At 38.1% G+C, this 22,764-nt stretch overlaps 1 protein-coding gene across 1 annotated transcript in view; it reads right to left on the bottom strand.

The window, feature by feature from the left end:
• The window catches only part of BICC1 (BicC family RNA binding protein 1), a 92,706-nt gene that overhangs the window by 34,883 nt on the left and 35,059 nt on the right, over positions 1-22,764 (bottom strand). The window contains exon 3 of the mRNA XM_015633526.3: positions 12,431-12,500. Coding sequence (XP_015489012.1) covers positions 12,431-12,500 — 70 coding nt within the window. The remainder of the gene's footprint in view (positions 1-12,430; positions 12,501-22,764) is intronic.

The raw sequence follows: 22,764 nt of genomic DNA on the forward strand, positions 1-22,764 counted from the left end.
AAAAGGAAAAAGGAAAAAGGAAAAAGGAAAAAGGAAAATCATTAGGGCAATTAAGGCACTGGCAACTGAAAGAGGTTGGGAAAACAAAAACCCATCTTAATATCAGGAAGTAAACAGCACCACCTCTCTCCACAGCTCTTGCCCATATCTTTTCCCTGCCAGCAGATGAGAACAGAACAGCAAAGGGCACCACTTGCAGACACAGATTTAGAAATTGCAGTTTAGGCATTCTAAGTTACCAGATGTTCATTTTCAGTTGCTGCTGATGCTGGCAATGACTGGGGTTAAAGTCTTATCTGCAAAAATAACAGAAGATGAAGAAGCAAAAAATATGAAAAAAATATCTGTGTCTGTCATTGTACATTAGGAAGACAAGAGAAAAAGAGGAAATGGCCAAGAGTATCTTATTTCTTGACAATTTCTTCTTTTGGGCTTATATGCTGCTTACACTGCTAAGAAGCAATTTTCAATATAATGAGTCAGCTAACCCATTTTGTAATAGCTTTCTTATCTTTATCTGACATTCTACCAATAATTTATGCTATAAATGGCCTTCTCTATAGTAGTTTATTTTGGTTTCTTTTTCTTCCAACCCCAACACTCTGGAACTAGCTCCATCTTTACTTATGGAATCCAAAATTTGCTCCCCTCCCAAATGCACTGTATACACTGTCATGACATTCCTACAGGGATTCCTTCCTGCATCCTTCAGTAAGCAAATCCTCAAGAAGCAAATACAATTATGCACACGAATAGCCACTTTCAGTATTTCTTTCCCTCACAGAAAGCACACGTTCAATCTGCCAATTCAGATTTCTTTGATGTGACCAAATGTGCATCTAAGAGCAAGTCAATTCACCTTTGCAGTCCTTCACATGACAGTTCCCAAAGGCAGGAGAGCTGAACATGAGCTTTGCTGCTCACTGCACTCAGAGCAGTAGGAACAGCAGAGGGGAACTACACACAGGAATGAGTTTTGCACATGGTATGGCTACAAATTTATGGCTGGAAATCTCAGTGTGAGCTGTTTGGCATTAGAGGACTCTACAGCAAAACAGAGGACAACACAGCAAAACAGCTTGCACTTTCCTGAAGCCCAGCATGTTCACAGTTTGGCTACTAGACTCCTCAGCACTGCGAAAACAAGTTTACATTATTTGACACTGCACTGGACACAAACCAAATCAGCTGGATGAAAGCTGCACTAAAAATTAATCCTTTTTATTGCCATCTTGGGTTAGTTGCACACATTCTAATTCTGTTTCATGATTTTTAGTAGAAATTGCCAATATCCTCAGCTCCCATGAACTAGAAATCATATTTAGGGTTCCTGGTATTTTAAGTCATACATATGTTTTGACTCAAGACAAGACATCTGGTAAATGTTGAATAAATTTAAATTGCAGCCATCAAAACTGCATCTTCATGGAAGCTGCACAAAAATATTGGATGGGAATAGTGACATGCTAGACATTGAATCTAGGCACTGACACTGGTCTAGGACAGTAATGAAAGTACACATCAATACAGTAGCATTTCCTAGATTTTCCTTAGGATATTCATTAAGTAAGAACCTCAGAATTGTGTCTGATCTAATTTCCAAGACAAGGATATGTATTGGAAATTCATGCCAGACACCGACCAACACAAGGCTGTAATCCTCCCCTCCACTTTTTGGAATATGCATTTTCACCATCTTCCTCCTTTGCACCTCCCATCTGTTTTCCCATTATCTTTACACCATCTTTGTCACTAACTCTTTATTATGCTATTCTTTCAAAACCCTCATTTAGGACTCCCACTCTAACCTCACTTTTCCTGCCATCCCACCTACCTCTTTCCAACTGGCTTCAGTCTCCTCATCAGCCTCTCATTTCCTCTCAGTGTCTCTCTGGAAGTCTCTGCTCCATTCCCAACTCTGTCCTTTCCCACAGCTTTGTTCCCACTAACAAGAGCTCATTTGCCTTTCCCTTTCACAGGAGTTAACACAGGGAGAACATGTTGCCAACAGCCCTCTGAGACTGGCCATGGCTGGTGAGCACTGCCAGATGGATTTGGTCTCCCCAGCTAAACAAAACCAATTCCTAAGCCAAAACTACCAGAGTGCTCAACAAGCATTTCCTGTAAAAACACAATTTTTTAAACATTAAAAATCTGGACCAAAAAAGTCACCAGAGTACTAGCTATGCCTGGAATTCTCTTTAGATTTGACTTATTTACAGAAAATGTTAGCCTTCCCAAATAATAAAGTAATCAAATGACCAGCACAGTTTTATACAAGGTTAAGTCTGTACAGATGTAAAGTTTAAAATTCTGAAAACTGTATTACAGCTATTTTTCAGATATTCCCTCCTACTGCTACTTCAGAAAAATCACAGGATTCAAATTACAGTTTCCAGAGGAAGTCATTAAAGAGACTGGAATTGCTATCAATGATGGTTTTGTAAGTTTGCACTTGGTCTTTAGCATGGACTCTGTCTATATTTAGAATGCACAGTATAAAGGAATGCTTGAAATCAAAGCACACAAAAATATCAGAATTTTACTAGTAACACATCAATTTTAGAGGGAGATGATGATACTCATGTAATTTCAGAAGGTTTCTAGAACTTGATCAGGATTGGAGTGAAGAATGCAGTAGCCAGCCCTACCTGCCAGCGCTCCCATTCCCAGGAAAGTCTCCTTGGGGAAGGCTCTTACAAACACTGTATCAAGAAACTGGAAATACTGTAATTTTTTGGTCAGCTACAGAGTATCATACATTAGATATAATTGCTTCAAAGTATAAAATGTAGTGTTCTCACCAGTAATATTCAAGGGCATATGATTCTTTTTTTTTTTTTTCCTCCAAACTGTAACAAGATTCTTAAGTAGATTTCCATCATGTATCTTTGTTTCTCTTTGGTTTTGAGAGCTGGAGGGTTCTGGCCCCCTCCACTCAAGCCACTTTTTGTTCCAAATCAAAACAAGAATTCAAATCTGGTTTATTAACCTGACATATCCTTGCCACACACTGAACAATGCTTAATGCATAATTGGTGTGTTGAAATTAGCATCCCTTAGTGATTCATATTAGTATCAGATATTTGCATACAATAATGCATTATTTTGGAAGCAAGAATTTTTCAACATCCCTTTACACCTTTTCTCAACCACTAGGATTGAAACACTGATACTTAAAAAAAGATGAAACATGACACTTGCCCTTCTTTAACACTTCTCCAACCAAATCCAGGAAAAAGTACATGGTGATAAAAGAACAAAAATGTACTACTGACACTTAACACCAAGAGTTCATCCTCTCTCATGAAAAATACTCAAGAGGATGAACAACCCCTTCTCTAAAGCTAAAAGTACTAGAGTAATACAAATAGGTTTAGTTTTGCTGCAACAAGGTCAAGCACAAAAATAAGTTTAATGCCATTCTAAGGAACAGAAAAAACTTGTAATTTCTCAGACCATGTACCAGATCTGACTGAAATTTTATTTTATGAAGCAACTGCATAGATAAGAAACCATTTTGCTTCCCCCTCCCCAAATACTGCCAGCATTTTCAAGAAACATTGCAGAGCACCCTTTATCTCCTGGCATGAGCAGTTTTCAATTCCATTGCAAAATTATATGTGCAATTCATCTTTATATGTGCAAATCATATCTTTTAAGATATGAGCATATTTTTTTTTTAAGAAATCTACTTGTATACACAGTTCTTAGATGGACAATTGCATAACAGGGTGAATCTTTTTTCCTGTTTTTAGTGAGGTCAAGTAAGAGCTGCAAAGGAATTTTGCTGCACACAGAGAGCTGACACAGAATACCCAAACCAATGGTTCTGTTGTCATGGGCACCAACAAGGAAAAGGCATTTAAATGCCCAGATTTTTGAGAAAACCTTTGCTGAACTGGTATAAAAGTCAGACCCACAACTTTATACCTTGGGAACCAAAACTAAACAGCTTTAGGAAAAATTCTACTGACAAAAGAGTGCTGGCCCACATAACCCAGCAGCCCTGAATGCCCCCTGCGTCAGTGGGACTGGCACCAGGGCATGCCAGCCTGCAGGGCTGAGCTGCCTAGCAGGGAGCTATGGAGGCAGGGGACAGGCTGGAAGCATGCAGCAAGGCAGGAGAGAGAGGGAAGACCACAATTGTGCTGTTTTCCAGCTGTAGAAACAATCGTGTCTCCCTTGATTTTGTTTTTAGCAGAAGTAGTTACCAGTCTTGCCTTTCCAAGTGCTTGCAAAAGGCCCAAGTGAGTGCACCTTTATCATTATTCACAACAAATGGAATAAGGCTGTCCTGGGGTCTGGTGATCAAAAATCATTGTGCCTACTCTTACTACATGAAGGTGTCTCAAACTGCTGCAGTGGGGTTCCCTTTCCATTTACAGACTCTGGAAAAGACTGATGAAGTGAAAAAGCCCATCTTGCAGCACCTCTCTGTTGCCTGCTGTGTAACCAGGTGAAAAGCTCCTCTCCTGAGGGAACAGGTGCCCCAGTACCACCAAACCAGCACCTCCCTCACCTCACTGAATCAGTTATGGACAGGGCACTATTTCCTTGTCTTTAAGGGTGGGGCTGCACACGAGCAAGGGAAGGCACCCAAAAGCTGTCAGGGCCTAAACCTTGTAGCAGCAGCAGCCTTTGAGTGGCTGACAGAGTTCCAGCAGGGATAAAGCACATTGCTTTCTCTGTAAGAATGACTCTGTGGGATGACTTTGGGCAAGTTGAGCCAACACTTTCATTGATGTGCACACTGAAATCACTGCTGAGACTAAATAAATTAAACCTTGATCATGATCTAATATAAAAGTTACCTCTGTAAGTGCTTCTAGGCACTTCAGGGGTTGAGGTGCTCTCTTCTCTGCATCACTACATCCCTAGCTAAAGACCATGGAACAGAAAGAGTCATCGCTCTACACATTTGGCTCCTACTAAGAATTGGGGTATAGCCTTTCAGGGCAGTTGGCACAATTTTCAAAAGCATCTGAGGGGGTGAGAAGCTCAAGTTTGTCAGAAAAACACATATCACTGCAGATCTCCAAGGGCCTGATTAATTCCCCCACCCCCTTTTTTTTTATATTTAGAGCTTAAAGCTCTAAACCAATTAAATGGCTATTCATAGCACTAAATTTAGGGTAGGAAAATTAGCTGATTATATCCCACATTCACTTTTTCTGTTTTGGCTTTGGGGTTTTTTTGGTGAGAACAGCAGAAGCTACAATTATTGTAACCAGAAACAGTACACAAAGATATGAAAGTAGGTCAAGAGCAGGAGTTGATCCAAGCTATAAAAAGCCATTGTTAGAGTCCTTGGTTCGTTAACAGGTCTGAAGCACTTAGTAGTCCTGGGATGCTGTGTGACCTTCCCAGGTGGGGCTGATTCAGCATTTAAGATGAAATAAAGGTGCAAAATAAAACTCAGTGCCTTGCTGCATTTACAGGAACACAAAATATTAATTCCTTCTGCAGTAATTTACAGTAGAGAGTGTTTTCCTTTAAGATTGATAAATCAGCAACAGAGATAAGTAGTGGAAGGCACACAAGCAATTCCAGCACATGAAGTTCTGTTTCCTATTATTCACAACATTTTAATGCACCTGTAGAGGTTATATGTGGCTACAAATGAAGAAATCGCAATTTTAGAAGTGAATGAAATTATAGGAGGACTTGTAATCATATTAACATGAGTACTTTTACCCCACACTTTATATGGGCATAGTCTTTAGAAAAGTAGCAGGATTCACTTCTATACTGAAAGAATTAAAAAATCAACTGTAACTAAGAAGAGTAGCTTCTGTTAGAAAATGTTTTCATGCAACTTAAAACACCTCTGAAATATGCAGTCTTTAATTTCTGCTGATTTTCCACAATACAGCTAGCTCCAAATCACTTTTTCACAAAATTAAGATCAGGCATAATACAGTGAGGAAAATGAAAAAAAAAATTACTAATGTTTCTTTGGCCCAGAAGAAGGAAGTCATTTAAGGAAACCACTAAGAACCTCTTATGGCTGCAACTATATTAAGAAGGAGTAACATATATGTAAAGCCTTAAAGAAAACACCAAAGACCTAAAAAATAAGGTGATCCTAACATTATTTTGTATAGAATCACAGGATCTTTAAGGCTGGAAAAGACCTCCAAGATCATGAAGTCCAGCCTTTGACTGAACACCACCTCTTCAATTAAGCTGTGCCATGACTGCTTGTTTGTTGGGTTTTTTTTGAACACTTCCAAGCATGGGAGCTCCACCTGTTGGAACTCCCTGTTACAATTTTCCAATTCTTCACCACTGCTTCAGTGAAGATATGCAGACGACCACATAGAGCACAGCATTACTGCTTAGGAATTAGGTAAGACAAAGAAGCAAATTGCCTAAACTGTTAGGCATTTTATAGTTGCTTTTACGTTTATTTGACTGAACTAGGACTTGGCCAATTTCTTGGGGAAATTTCAGGTTATATAATTGCACTTTGCAGACATGCCAGCATCTGAAGAACAGCAAGCCACCTGGTATTTAGAAAAAGATTAAGTATGTAATGTAAATTTAGTGTCATAGACCAAAATCCTTTCAGTATTTCAGCAATCCCAGCAATAACCGAAAGCAGAGAAATCTAATTCCACTAAACTTCCCATTTACTACGAAATACTCTCAATGTAATGACAATCTCCTGAAGCAAGGGTCCAAACCCACTTGATAGCACACAAGTACTTTTCCCTCTACTCAAAGGTTCTCAACATCTGCCTCACTGAGCCCTTTGCTTTGTTTAGGGCTGTTTTGCTTTGGTGGAGTTTTTGGGGTTGTGGTTTTTGGTTGGCTGGGCATTTCCTGGGGGGAAGGAAACTCTAGAGACTTCTAGACACGCTACAAGAGGTTACAGTGATGTTTAAAGTTCACAAGACTCCTAGATAATGCTGCTGTGCAAGGTTATTAACTCTTCCATCATCACTGATATTTAATAATAAAATACTGGGTTTGGACAGGAGCATTGACAAAATTCATCCATTAGTCTGAGGTGGGATTTTTTGCAGTGTGGAATTCCTGCTTGACAGTCTCACTTTTGTACAAATGTGGGATTCAGCTCAGTTGCAGTACCAAGAGCAATATTGCATAACTTATGATGCATTGGTGTTTAAGCAGTGATGTAATTCCTCCATGGAACACGTGTGTAAATGATGAAGTGCTCACACATGGGACACTGAACTAGCAGGCACAATTCTGAACTACTCATATATTAACAGCTCCTGGGGTATTTTACTGCTAGAGGTTTAGCTTTAAAAGCAGGTCACACTCCTTTCAAAAAACATTGTATTGACAAACCAAACTGAGAAAAATAGGTACTTTGAAAAGAAAAATAAACTATCTAAAAAGCATAAAATCAGATTTAAGATTTATCAGAAAGCCCATGGCAAAAGAAGAAATAACCTGCCAACTTATTTGCACACTTTCCTAAAGCCACACAGCCTGACACCACCATTCTTTGTTCTCTCACTCCCTGTTTCACCTGAAAAGAGAAACTTCAGCTTCTTTCACAGTACTGGGAAACAACTGGAAGTTGATTTAGAGGTCTGAAATGACAAATGTTTTAGCTTACTCTAGATATCTAAGGCAGTAACTCCCATACAAGTTTGGCCTTGAGTTCACTATTCAGTGACATTTGTTTTGACAAAATTAGAGGTTCTAGCTTTTATCACAACGCCTCCTGAAACAGGCAAAGTGCTTCCCTTGTTTATTGGAATGTTGTTCAGGTACAAGAATGAGGTACAATAATTTGGCTGAAGTCTCTCTTCACTTCTCAAGTGTGATATTACAGTTATTAACTTCATTGTGCATATTACTTTCACAGCATAGGATACAAAGAGGGCAACAAAAATTCAAACAGCCAAGTTGCACTTGGCTTGCAAGATTATTTGCAAAAGACAAAGTTTAATGAAAAGTAAGAAATCAAATTGCCAGGCAATGAATTCCAGCAGTGCCCAATGCTAATTATTGCTGCCTTCCTTCCAGTGCCTTCAGTGCCACCATGTTTCTTGCTAGTCTCCTTGGATATGAATTTAACATGCTCTGTACTTGTGTTTGAGATATGCTAATGAAAAACAGCATGTAGGAAATGCTTTGATAACAGAAACTAGTTTACATTTTTTGAAGTTATTAAAAAAGATGAAAGAATTAGTAAAAACTAAAATCAAATGAAAGAAGTATAAACAGACATGGACTAGATTTTTATTGACCAACATAAAATGCATCAGTTATAAGAGAGGAAAGCCAGAAAAAAACAAAAGCAAAACAAAAAGCCACAAAGCTAGAAACAGCAAATAAGAGAAGAGGTAAAATAAAATAACAGCAGCTCAAGAGAGAAAGAGAATAAATAAATCAGTAACTTCAGGATATGATACAGATTAAAAAATGAGCTGGAGACTAAAGTAGACAGAAGAGGAATGAAAATATGGGAGGAAGAAAAAAAGAGCGAGAGAAGTCCTTTTTAAAAGTAAATGGTGGAAGAGACCCCAGAGTTCTACCTGCTCCTTAAGTTTAATTTATCTTGCATTTCCCCTTACCACCATTTATACCTTCCCAAAATATTCCCTGCTCCAACTCTCTGGCTATCTTCCTGTTTAGAGCTACTAAGTTTCCAAGAGCTGAAGGGATTCTTATAGTGGCTGTTACCCAAAAGCTATTTCAACAGCATTCTGAGCACACACATATCCCATTACCTCTTTATGGCTGCTGGAATACAAAAGGACACAGGGTATGGAGGGAAAATTTAGAAATAAAAAGGAATGAGGAATATAGGTGGAATCTGGACTCCCATATACCCATCTCCTGAAGAACACCTTCAATACCCATCCACAAAGCACTGCTTGTGAGTAATGTGACATTAACCTGCTTCCAAGGCATTAAGCATTCCAGATCCATACAAACAGATGGGGAAACATATCAGCACATATAGTTAGGGTTCAGACACCTAGCAAGTGAAGAAGAATACCCCCTCTCCAAAAGTAAAAATTATCCATGGCTAGTTTTAAGCCACCCTGGTCCCCCATGCAAGCTCCAATGACAGCACAGCAGAAAGGGCTGGCCAACAAGAACAAGACAGCTCAGTGTTTCAGAAGGGGAGAGGGAAAATCCCATTTTGGAAAGTGTTTGTGGAACTATAGCATCTGACCATTTAGAATTTGGCAATCTACTCATGCCTTTATACCACTGTATAAATCTTTAAAAGACAATTAACAGCATTCCAAAGGAACAGTAACTACAACAGGGTGAAAAAGCATGTTGAGAGCAAAAGTTACTGTCTCTCAATTTGGTCTTTAATTCACCAGACTAGAGAAGATCTCAGACCTCCAGAACATGAGGCTTTGGTACACGCTGAGCTCTAAGCACCAGTGCAAAGCAGAGCAAACCGTGACAGTGCCAACTCTTCTATTACTGATGGAATCAGTCATGAAGTGCTTTATATTTTTCACTTCCCTCCCTAAATCCTTAATGTTATGGGATGTCTTTGGCAACCTGAAAGAATGGATTGTTTTAAGATGCTGTGGAAGATTTGTATCTGTTTGTGTGTTTTCTAAACTTTTTAAATTTAGCTTTGTGATGTGGTGTTTTAGAAAACTCAAATAATAAATTTGAATTATCAATTTTTTTAAATCTACTTATGCTAAATTCAGACATTAGTCTTTTGCAATTCAAAAAAAAACCCACCAGAAAATATTTCTCGAGTATAAGTTAATGAATTACCATTATGATACTTAAAGAATTTTGGGCTCATCAATTTAAGAGTTATAATCCATATAACAGAAAAGAAACAATACACAAGTTCACAAGTCATCTACTCTGTGCTTCAGCTTCACTATAGCACATTGTTTTCTAAAAGATCATTAAAAGATTCTGGATCTTGTACAGAATTTAATCTTCACATCTTTGTTGAATTTTACTATGCATACCTTGGCTGCAACTTTCAGTACTTTTGTTTCAATTCAAAACAAAACATTGTCTGTCCTTATTGATTTATTATGAGTAGTGCCAAATTAAAACTGTCAACAGCAGTGAGAAGAACGATACCACTAAGCCCTAAGTGCTTCGTGACAGATTGACCAATATCTCAAAGAAAAGCAATGTTTTCCTAATGACTGTTTTTCCCCTATACTGGGAGGGAAGCTGTGAATGACCTAAGGCCACAACACACAGGATGTGAAGCTGCTGAAACTGCAGGCAAGTTATATTGCAAAACTATACAAAAAATGTGGTATGTCTTAATGATGGCTGGGTCCAGCATAGGGCTGGGGTAAAGCACTGTCCATCCATAGCTGCTGCTCCCTCACCAAATGACTCAGACACTCAGTTCCCAGCCAAGGAGACCCCCAGAGATAGCATGTTCTGAGCTCAAGCCCCTGGACAGCCAGCCAGTTATTTGTTGCAGACTCTCCACTCACTCACAAAATGTCATTAAGTGAATCTAAGAGTATGTTAAACACTTGGAATATTTACCCCTATATAAACAGCTGCTGTAGCTGCAAATGGAAAGTTACAGAATTGCAAACAATTGGTATTAAGTGTAAACAGAACATATAAACCACATTTTATTTCACAAGACATAGGAACCTCGGGTTTAAGGGGTTCTTTGCTCCTATGCTGTAATTTACTGTCTTAGGTGTATATACACAAAATTTAGCACACCAGAACTGGCTAGAGAGTACGAGTCTTAACTCCAGAGCCACCCTGAAATCCACAGGCATTTGAAGCACTTTTTTTATAATAGTATAGCATATTGCTAAAATGCCTTGTTTACATCACTATCTCACTATCTAAAGTTTCTGTCATCATGAAGACTTTCCAGGATAATCATATCCCCACTGCAGACACACTCAGTATGCCCCAGCTGTAATGTGCTCCTTTTCCTCAGTTTTTAGTTTTATCAGCTCATAACTCTTAGCCGTTTTATTTCTCATGGTACTCAAATTCATTCCATGTACTGATAGAGCTTCACCACATTATCTTCTACTTGAGGTCACTAATAAAGTATGGATGCTAACTGTGAAGCAGGGAGCACGGTGCCTGTGGAAAAGCAGGCGGCATAACTCTCAGTCTTGCCTGAGAAAGTGGCCTGGGAAATCCTAAGGAGGAATTAAAACAATCCTCAGAGACAGAAAACAGCCTTGCAGGTGCTGTTTGTCTGTTCCTTGTTTTCTTGCAAGAGAAGGTCGAGGGGTGGTGATGGTGCTGTGTTAGTTCACTGACCAGTAAGTGTTTTCTGTACTTCCACGCATCAGTCTGTAAAAGAAGATCTGAGGTAATAAACCTTAAGCTTTTCTGTTCAACTCCCAAGAGAGTCTGTGTCTTGCTTCTCACCGTTCCCAACAGAGCGACAAGTGCCTACATACATAACACCAGCATTTTTCCCTGTCTTAATTCTTCCCCCAATTTTCCCCATTTAAGCAAGTTTCTTTTTCCATACAAGTGGGGAAGAGAAAAAATTAAATCAATTTGGACTTTGATACCATGTGGGAAAGTACCTCAGAGACAATCTCACTTTAAACCATAGAAGTTTTATTAATGTTGCACCTTTCTAAAAACATAATTTTTCTTCCCAAGAGATCTTACTCATTTACTAAGGTTAGCCCACACCTCCAGCTATACATTTTATATATAATATAGAAATTATCTCAAGTTCACTTTCTTGGTTTTTAAATAGGTATCAGTCTGGACAGAAATGCATGCAATGTTAAAAATCACACCAAATTTAATTTTTTTGTGCAGAAGAGAAATTAAGTGTTGTTTTCAATCAGTCACAGCTATGACTCCTTAAGAATACAAAAAGGTTTATTTCAAAGCAAGATACTCCAGACTGTATACCTAGTTCACACTAATAGGCTGGACTTCCAAAAGAAGCATAATTTAAACATAATATTGGTCATTCCTAAGAAACAGCTCCACTTAGGTTTCTTAGAGAACTCAAAAATGCATGCAGGCTGTCCCTGTCAGGGACACAATGAGTATTTACTGTTCCTGCTGGGCTTGGCCAACCCTCATCTTTGTACTCTACAGAAACAAACAAAAAAACCCACAAAACACCCACTCATCTGAAATGTTACCAGAAACACTGACTTTGGCTGCTGTAAAATAAAGAAACTGTTCTGATTAGATAGCAGAATCATACAGCAGAAGGCACACATGCTTAATATAAAAGTACAACAGTATTGATTAAATACTCACAGAATTGCAAAGCTCCTTCAAATGTGTTTGTGTATGAAATACCTATATAAAGCCAAGATAACTTCAACAAGAAATTTCTGTAAAAAACAGCAGACTGAAATGAAAACACTGCAGGTGACCAGTATTGATGACTGACTCTAAAAATCAAATTCTTTATTCTGTGGTTTTACTATGCTAACAATGAATCCCACCCCATAATAAGAATAAAATCAAATACCTTTTTTTGATTTTGCTCCAATCTTCAGCTTTGATGGCCAAGCAATCTGTGTATTTGTTTCTTCCATAATCTATTAAAAAAGAGCATTTTCAAACAATTGAGTTTTTATTTTTCTCCTGCAAAGGCATATGTTCATTTTCTGAAAATACAATGTTTACCATTCTTAAAAATGTTGATTATTATTACTTTTAAATAGCCCAAGACATTAAGCTACTATTATTACATTAAATAGCACAAGCATCTCTGGTTTTCTTGAGAACTTTTGTGTCTTAATAAATGTGTCTCAATTCTGATCATTCAAAAGAATTCCACAGAGCAAACCCAAGACACTCAATAGTTTCCACGAAGTTCAAATGACCACTAATAGCTACAGCAGGCTCTACATCCTTTCTCAGAGGGAATTTCAAACCTTTACAATTCAACACAAATATTTCTTCAGTTACCTTAAAATGGTTTTTTAGGAAAGTCTATCAAATTTAAATTGAGTCTTTTTGAGTATCCATAAGTCAAGATATATTGGTTTGCCTCACCTTTACCCAAAACCAGCTTTTTATTATAAACTTATCCAGACTGCAGAATTTTTACCTTTTAGTTTAGCAGGTCAGAGCAGACATTTGACAACATTTATTTATTATGACACAATGTGTAACCCATCTGTACATCTCCAACCAGCCAACAGGGGAAAAAACTGTGCCCACACTCTTATAACTGTGAAAACCATGCAGTCATTTAGCCCAGTGTCAGCTCTCACTTCTTCCACTGCTACCTTTGGCTCAGTGAAAATTCCATCAGCTCTGTTACAGGCATATTATACTGAAATTTCATCCTGGCACAGAGCTACACTGCTTCACCAACCCATTTAGTTGTAACACATGAGAAGGAAATGTTTGACACCAGAGACTTTAGATATGTGAACAGAAATCCAGCTCCTAGAAATTCTGGGCATGTCTACTGAGATAAAAGGACATCTCTTATACTGACATCTCATCAACAAGCATGGGGAGCTCATACCCCTCATCACACTTAAGATGGAATGAAAAATTAAAATGTCAAAATAATTAGCAAAGCCACTTTTAAGAAGAAAACTAATGCAATAAGAAATCAGCTACAACACCAATAACTTTTCCGCAACGGCATAATTCAGAAATAAGGCAGATTTCTCTAATAGTTCCTACTTCTTATCTTCTACATCCAGTCCCAAGAACACCACAACAACTTTCAGATTAGTATGCCATGTGGAAAAATTAAAAGCATCAGCCAGACCTCATTATACTACATTTTTGGTTTCAGCACTATTGAATAATAAGTTACAGCTGAAATAAAACATTTGCAGGAGGGTGAAATTCTACCGGCAGCATACATATACTTTTTACCATTTTTCAATCCAGATGTGAAAAAAACCTATTTCAAAGAATCCACTTGTCTCTGATAAAAGGCTTTGGGCCAGGATTTTTTTAAAACTGTGCAACAGGCAGTGAAATACACAAAAAATAGGAAGGCACTAGCTAAAAGGAAACGGGAGATGCTTAAACAAAGAATGGTACAGGACTGAGTTATAGAAGATCCAACATAAAAGGAACCACAAGAGAGGAGACAGAAGAAGAATGCATGTCATTCAAGGCAAGTGTTACATCCCATCAGTCCTTTACCCTTCCAATAAAGGTTGGAGACTTCTGTCTTAAAGAAATTAAATCCTCCCCATTTCCTACATTTAACTAAAATAAAAGGAAAACCCACAACTTCACAGCTGCACATTCTGGAAACATATGAGAAATATGCATATGAGATCTTCAAAGGAAAAGCAGTCTGACTGCCAGCCACTGAGATTTGGCCATCTACTATCTTTGTAATCCTAAAATTGCCATATTAGAACAAAAAAGACAACTCAGTTTGGTCACTATAAAGACAAGTTTATCACCTATCCTAGACAGGTGAAAAAAAAAAAGTCAAGATGCATTTAAATGAAGTACATTTACTGAAGTATCAAAATGCTCAGTCTGTGCTGGCTTTCAGCTCCAGGCAGTAATGTTACAATAAATCAGGACCTTCACAAGAACACTTAAAAAGAAATAATTACACTACATCTTAAATTATTATTATATTTAAGTTATTGCTTATGTATTGTACTTATTATAACGCCAGAATGTCACAAAGCTCTGGAAAACTTTAACTGCTCCAATAAAAACTCAGTTTGAACTTGAAAGTAAAGATGATATTGAAGACTGTGTAGATCATTGTTGCATCAACTTTTTTTTCTTTTTTTCAGATTTACCATTCAAACCCAGGCAGTTTTAAGTAAACCAAGATTTTATTATTTTTCCTGAAAAATCATTCCATGACAACCTCAAGTGCATGTTGCAAGGGAAGAGCTTTATTAGAGAAAACTCAGTGTGTTATGCCACATATCCTGAGAACTGGGATTCTGCTCTCATGAACAAAAAGAGAGAAACCAAATACTCCAGCTATAATACATTTGTTCCAATTGTATAAATACTTGAGTTACATAACATTTAGAGGAAATTCAGCCTTGGGATGACTCAGAGTTCATGTTCTCTGCTGAACAGCACCTCTGCATAGCTTCCCTTATTTCCAAATATAATAAGTGAGAGTGAGTACTAATCAGTGCTCTTCTCACCTTGAGGGATCAACTGACCAAAGAGATCAGAGCATATCTGGCATCAAGGTTTAATCCATCAGTAAATAACCTTCTCAAAATGAAGGAAAACCTAAGAAATTATCTTTCTACAGCTTTCCTTCCTCCCCTTTTCCCCAAGTGCAATTGTGGTGTTTACAAGCCAAAATATGTAAGCTATTCTCAGTGGAGAAAAAACAGAAGAGGACAAGACACTGGAAGACACCAACAAAACAAATCAGCCTGTACTCTGACCCTGAAAAAATTGGCTCTAGTTATAAATCATTGGGCCTCCAGGAAGAAAAAAAAAGGTCTAACCGTAAGGCAGCTGGAAGACAAGCTTTTGGCTTCCTTGTATTCCAGCTTGAAAAGTTTATAGTTTAAGCACTTCAGGGATTTTTTACATTAAGACAGTAAGAAATTATTATTTCTTTTGCTGTATTTTTTGTTTAGCTGATTTTGGATGGAAATTGGAATGTCCCTAATGCAACAAAACCAACCAAACAAAACTCCCCCAAAGGCCACAAGTATTACAGAATTCAAAGGAACTATTTTACACATAGTAGATGAACACAACATATACAACAGACCTTTCTTCATTTAAAGCAAGCACATTAAATCAAAGTATTATTCTTTATAGTTAGTGTTGGTAGGATACCTATTTCTGACCTTCCCACCTTTGGGATTTGGGCATCTTGGCCTTTTCTGCCTTGGGTATTAATCACAGTGGGTTAATCTACTAGTGGGCTTCTGCAGTTTCCCAGACTGAATTCCTTCCCCACTTTAGTGAGATTTTTTTTTTCCATGCAAGTGGGGAAAAGAAAAAAAAGAATAAATCAGTTTGGACTTCAATACCATGTGGGAAAGTAACTCAGAGACCGTCTCAATTTACACCATAAAGATGCCTAGTCTGAATACTTGGATTCACAGACTTAAAATATTCATCTTGCACCTTCAGCTTTCAGAAAAGTTGCCTTAGTCCCCTCAATTTGTATACATTTACAGCTGTATAAACAAGTTTATTCTAATGGTTTATTTGAATCATGGAGTATATCCTAGATAAACATTAAAGAAAAATAAATTTCTATAGGACAAGACCTGAAATGAAGAGACACAGCAGACAAGTGAAATTCTACATGGGGTAATCCTTAGTTCTTCCTCTTACAATGCATAAAGGGTGATGCAGCACAATCTGAGAGGATGACTAATCCCTGAACATGACTTTTGGCAGTGAGAACAGAGCAATGGGTGTAGCTGGAACCAGAATTATTATATTAAATGGTTTGTTGTTTTTTTGGTTTGGGGAGAAGAGAAAGCAAGGCAAGAACAAGGATGGGAAGGAAGAACAAGACACAAAAGAGGGTTGTGTTAAGTTACCCATTGTGAATTCAAACCCCAGAACTGGTGAAGCCAGAGAAAGCACTGGCATTGCCAGAGCACATCAGTGGGGCCGCATCAAGGACTACTGGTTTGGTGAAGAAATTTGAGGAATATAAAAAGTTAAAAAAGATTACAAAACTTAGCCCCAAAGCCTGGTGCGAATACGCAGCTCTTGTGGAAGTCCAGCCAACAGTTTGGGCTCAGCAATGGATTTGCATCCCAAGCCATGTTGGGATGTTCTTTTCCCCTGAGGTGATCTACATATAAAATTCCAATCAAGAATTCACTGTTTGTCACAGCTACTACCCTAAATTAGACAGTACAGCCTAATCCCACTGTGTTAGCACTAAATCTGCAGGTAAGGAGGAGGGGCTGCTTCTGAGAAGCAGCAATGGCACATGGCCCCTCCACATTCCACACTACACTGTCCAGAGTTTCCAGTTTGTGCTCCTGCACGGCAAAAAAACCCCATATCCTATGCAGAGTACAAGAATTAAAGCCAAAAAATACAAAAAAAAAAAAGCTTTAGTAAGTTAGTTCTGACTTCAGACTGTCAGTACTGAGAGCACACATGTAAGTGCAGTCAGTTTAGAATACACAGCCAAACGATGAGCAGGGAGGACAAGGATCAAGCTCCACTTGTGTGTCTGTACAGAGAGGAGCAGTGAGACAGCAGGGCCTTCCCACACACAAGGACATGAGTGCCTGTGTGTCTTCATGGGCAGGGCTCCTCATTTCCCCATTCTACAGCCCAACTGTCAGAAACCCAGACATTTTCCAGAAAAGGGGACTGCTTGGCTAGTCCTTCTTCCCTAGTTTTACTTGTCTTGGAAAAAGATAATACGTAAATTATTTTAGACATTACTCTCTGGAATAAGCAGCATGGGTAAGGATCAATACTCTCATATGTTTTTGTACAAGCTTCCACTGCAAGTCATTTGCTTCAATACTGCAGGAAATTGATCTTCACCTGCACACTTGTCCATTTCTGTTAAACTGATCTTTATTTCAAGTTTTTATTCAATGTTAAATTAAGTATCAAAAAACACTGATGTGTTTGACTGACATATAAAAAGGGAACAGAAGGAAAACTTGCCTGCTTCCCACCTGCATACTGCTACACAGTGTCATGGCAAGCTAAGCAAAACACCAGCAATGCTTCCCCAGAGCAGCAAACAGGCTGTTTTGTTGTCAAGGACTAATCCTAGCCCATACTGACTCTAACAATTTTACTATCTTCACAAGGTATTCACAGCTTTTCCTAAATACTCTATCAATAATTAAGGCAAGCAAGTGCAGGATGAAGAGTTCCTGAAGCTAAAATTATAGGTCAAGATTAATATCATAGGCAATATATTTATTCAGAGTTTTGATCAATGCATATCAAAACTTATGTACTAAATACTTAAATTAATAAAAAGATTATACATAAAAGCAATTAAGGCAGCAGAGTAAAAGACATCAGTTTCACCAATCAAAGTTCCAGACTGTACATAAAAGCTCTAAATCACTAAAGATGGGATTGGGAAAGCTGCCTATAGGGATATGGCTTTGGAATTTTCATTGCTCCCACTTCCAGTAAGAGATTTTTAGCCTAGAAAGGGTGAGAACACATGAATGCATGCACACACACTCTGCATCTTCTTTTAACCTTCATTTCACCTAAAAAGAATTATGATTCTTAAAACTAGGGTCTTGTTTAAGCAAATACTGCAGTATTGTTGCTGCATCCAAAACTGCATTAAGTGAACCTTCTGTAACAATAACATTTACAGAACTTTGTACTTAATTTACAAATACAGCAAATGAAGTTCAGTTAGAATAAAAATCAATCAATCAAATGTCCTTACCTATGGAGAAACACTCAAGTCCTTTGCTTGATTTAAATGTTTTCTTTACCCTCAATATAAATATTAGTCAAGGATCACAGGTTACACTTTTGTCTTAAATACTTGTCAGAGCATAGCCAAAAACAAAGAAAATATTGAAGCATGCAAAAGATTAATCTCTAGAAGTATCTGCCTGTACAGCAGATTAACAAATTACACATGTAAAAAAATTCCAAGTATCACTGAAAAATGAAGCTCCACAGAACACTGCTAAAATACCAGTATGCATCCAATGCTCCTCTCTGAAAGCAAAATCAGTAATTCTCCTTAGAAGCCAGAAACCCAGTGTATATACTTGAGTTGCATCATTCTCATACTTGTCTCCTTTCTATTAATTTTTTTTCCCCAAGGTAAAAGCACAAAAATTTCTGAGAAGGATATCCCTCCTCTATTTTAAGGGAGGTTTAACTCCCAGAATGAAAAGCACTGAGCACCTCAATTGAGATTGTGGTGACAAACCACTCCTCCTCTAATGCTTTACAATACAAGAGATCTTGCACAGTGTTAAGTATAGCAATCAAGTGTCAAAATTGAACTTTGTTAAGATTCATATTACAGGTAAAATCTCAATATAGTGCCCATTGTATCAGAAGCAGCACAGGAAAAACTGGAGATGAAATGAAAAAAAAAACCAAAAATCCTTGGAATTACTCCACTGCCTTAGCAGAATGGTCACTATACTACAAATGGGATGAATGCCACTTTCCACAAAAATGAAGCCTTCCCACCACTGAGCTCTGCCTGAACTAAGCAAAAAGTTAAGTAAGCATTCTTGATTTACCTTTTTAGAGAAATTGATCCAACCTAAATAGTCTTCTTTCCACTGGGTGGGGTTTTGCCAAAAGGGAGACAAATGTCTCAATCCCAAGATTTCCTGCAAATGTTAACTTCCACTGACATTCCTTCAGCCTTCTAAGCCACGCTGCCCTCTCCAAGCAGTCGCTTCCTCTTCCCAGGAAGCCAAATGAGAGGAAAAGCTCAATGTAAATTGCATGCCAGCATTCCCATCCCAGCCAGGCACTTGAAGCCAACTCTGGAAACATATGGCCTTAATATATCCTTGTCACATGCTATGAGCCAAGTTCTACATCAAGGGATTTTCTAATGTTCAAGAGTTTTTAGTGCTAGTGCAGATCCTGATTTCTACCCAAAGAAAGTGGAATGTGTGGAACCAGTCCCTGCAGCTCCAAACTGCTCCTGTGGTTGAAACAGAGACAAGACCCATGATAAGGTCTGATCACCACCAACTCACGAGGTCTCACCACCAAGATAAATAACAGGGCAAGAAACCAAGAGCTGAGTGGTTGCCATCAGAAATGGAAATACAGCCCCAGGGGAACTACAGTTATAAATAGGCAGCCCAGGAATAGTCATGGCTGAAGACACACAGAAAGCCCTTCAGAAGTTATTCCTGAAGGTGGATAATAATTACCTTGAGACATCTTAGTCTCAGGTCAATGATTAATATTTTTAATGCCTGAAAATGCCCTGAGCCACTTGCATTTGAAGCTCTAGATATGCTTCACATTCAGAGATTAAAATGTAAGACTGATCCACTTCCAGCCTAACCTACTGCAAACAGAAAATTAAATTTATTTGTATCAGAATGTACTACCTATACTTACAAAATGCATTCATCACCACTGCATTAATATATTGATGTGTAAGAATATTGCAAAAGTTAGGTTTGTCCCAGACCAATGTAAAAGATATTTTTCAAAGATACAAGAGAAAACACAGGCTGTTGCAAACCAAGCTCTTTTACTGTCTTAAGTAAGCAAACAGGGCTTCAGGAAGCTTCTTTGCTGCCAGAACCTCCTAAATAAATAAAAATGCAAAATTGTTAATAACTACTGCTTAGAGGACTTGAACAGAAATATGATTGAAGATGTAGTTAGATATACCTAATTTTCACACCTTCAAATAATTGCTGGGGCTTTATTTTTTGGCTTTGGTTAGGCATTTGTTTTCTTTTTTAGTTTCTTGCTACTACTGTTTCCAAATACTTGGACTGAAAGATCAACTGTGCTTAAAGGACAGTTTCACCACATTGAGCTCCCAAAACAGCCTCAGTAACTTCTATGGTGCTAATTATTTAAAAAATTAGAAGCTACATTTTAAACATGCTACATGTAAGCCCAGGAAAGAAAATTGAAAGAAACCACTTTACGCTTTACTTTACGTACTTCCTTTACTCTCCTAAGCTCCTAATAATTAACAGAAGAGATTTTTGTACACATGTGAAACATTTGCCCAGTTGCAACTTCACAACTCCAAGAACACTTATGTCTCCCTCAGGGAATAACAGAGCCTGCAGTCAAGAGAAATGTAAGCATTTAAGTATGCTTTTTGCCTAAATACAGGGATATCTTAAAACCCCTTAAGTATCTGTAACTGGGCAAATGCATACAAACCCCACACCTCTGTTTGCTTAAAAAAGGTACAAAAGAAACCCAAAACACAACACATAAAAGAATGCCAAACACTCAGGACCAGTAAAACATAAAAGTTACAGCTGACTGGTAGTACTTTGTGCTTCCCACAAAACCAAGCTCTGCAAATGAACTCTAGAATCCAGAAAAGCCAAGAGCTGAGGAGCCCCTCCAGGCATGCTCCCAAAGGCCATGACTAACACAAACACACTGAATACTGAAATGAAGAGCTTGGAGGTGACCTGGAGTCGAGCACCTGCGCAGAGCACCACGAGTGCACGGTTCCCAGTCACTGCCTTCTGCACGTGCAGTCCCACGTCAGCCCAAGGGCTCCACCCAAACTCCACTCCAGCCAGAGTCTTCACCTATCACCCACCCAACTGCTCACAGGCCCTCCAGAAGGCTACAGACACACTCCCATCCTGAGAAGTTTCAGAATGAAATACTATCATCAGCACTAAGATTCCCAAGTGTTTAAAAAGCAGAAACCAACTTGATGATGACAGAGCTAAAAGCAAAACAAAATGATGCATGAAATTCTTCTCTGTCCATATGGCTGACCCTCACCTGTGTTAGATTATGAACTTCAGGACAGAGAATCACCACCTTCTTACATTTTATATAAGAGTGTCACGTGTCTCTACAGGGCTATAAATTATCTGTTCCCAGGAACAATGTCCTGGCTTTGCTGGGGAAAGAGCCTTGCTTCTTATGAGGCGTGAACTAGATGTTGTGAAAGTTGGTGGGAAAAAATCCACCATCAACTGAAAATGGACTTTGGATCATGGACATGTAATAATAGTATAGTATAATAACATATAATATTCCATGTATTATAATATATATAAAATAAATATATATTATATAATATATATTATAATATTATATATTTATAATAAATATATATAATAAATATACTATTATGCATTCCTCTCACAGAATAAATTAGAACAACAATTCAGAGTACAAGGTCCACAAGGATCTTTATATAAATAGTATGTAAGACAACAGGAGAGCAATCCATGTTTAGTATTACCTGTCACTTAACTGCAGACCTGAGAGCTCTACAGAGAAAACTATACCATTATTTACCTATTTCTTGCTAAACTATTAGTAGCTCCCAGTGATTTTGAAAAATCCTCATTAGATGATGTTAGGTTTTCCCTTATCTGAAGCAGTACTACAACTTAGAAATATTGGAAGAAAGTGTGATAAAATCTTCAGACTTTTAAAAATTACACTACCAAAAGACATTTATCTACTTTTCACTTGAATTCAGGACCAGAGGAAGGGGCACTTCCTCATGTGATCTTCACTGTCATGACAGTGCAGAAATACTACCTGAGTTTCACCAATAATTGGGGCTTATTCTGTAACTCCACAAGCAACTGCTTAACATTTGGTTGTTACTGCTAAAATGCTCAGTGAAATAATGAATTTTGACATTTAAATTATTAAACTCTGCAAGTTCAAAGTTTGCAGGAACAGTTCACATCCACTGAGATTCTGCTTGATTATGAAAATCCAAGTAATAATGCTTTCTCACATATTTAAAGACCAGCAAAAGACTGCTTAACACCAAACCCTTGTAATAATTTTGTTTAAAAGCCTCGCTGCAGCCTAATAATGCAGGCTGAGTCTTTGCCAACCCCTCAGTCACAGCCTTCTCTCTCCTCCCTCTTGGTCTGCATGCCTTGACGTAAGGAATCACCTCCCTGAATTTTTACCTTGTCATTTCAGCATTCCTATGAGAGCTTCCACCTCACACACCACTTCCAGCCAACACTAACCTCAGCACATTGAGGGTAGTTCATCAGAACACACCAAACATGGCACTATTTATGCAAATATTGCCCGCAGGTTCTAGATGTGGCCTAGTCAAGGATGCACTTCCGCCTCCCTGTTCCACTCAAATTCCTGCCAATAATGTCCTGAAGTCTCAATATCTGAACTGCTTAAAAAATGCCTTTGTGGCAGCTTTGAGTTGATATTGAGTTTCTG

Source organism: Parus major, chromosome 6 (genome assembly GCF_001522545.3).
Source record: "Parus major isolate Abel chromosome 6, Parus_major1.1, whole genome shotgun sequence".
Classification (NCBI taxonomy): domain Eukaryota; kingdom Metazoa; phylum Chordata; class Aves; order Passeriformes; family Paridae; genus Parus; species Parus major.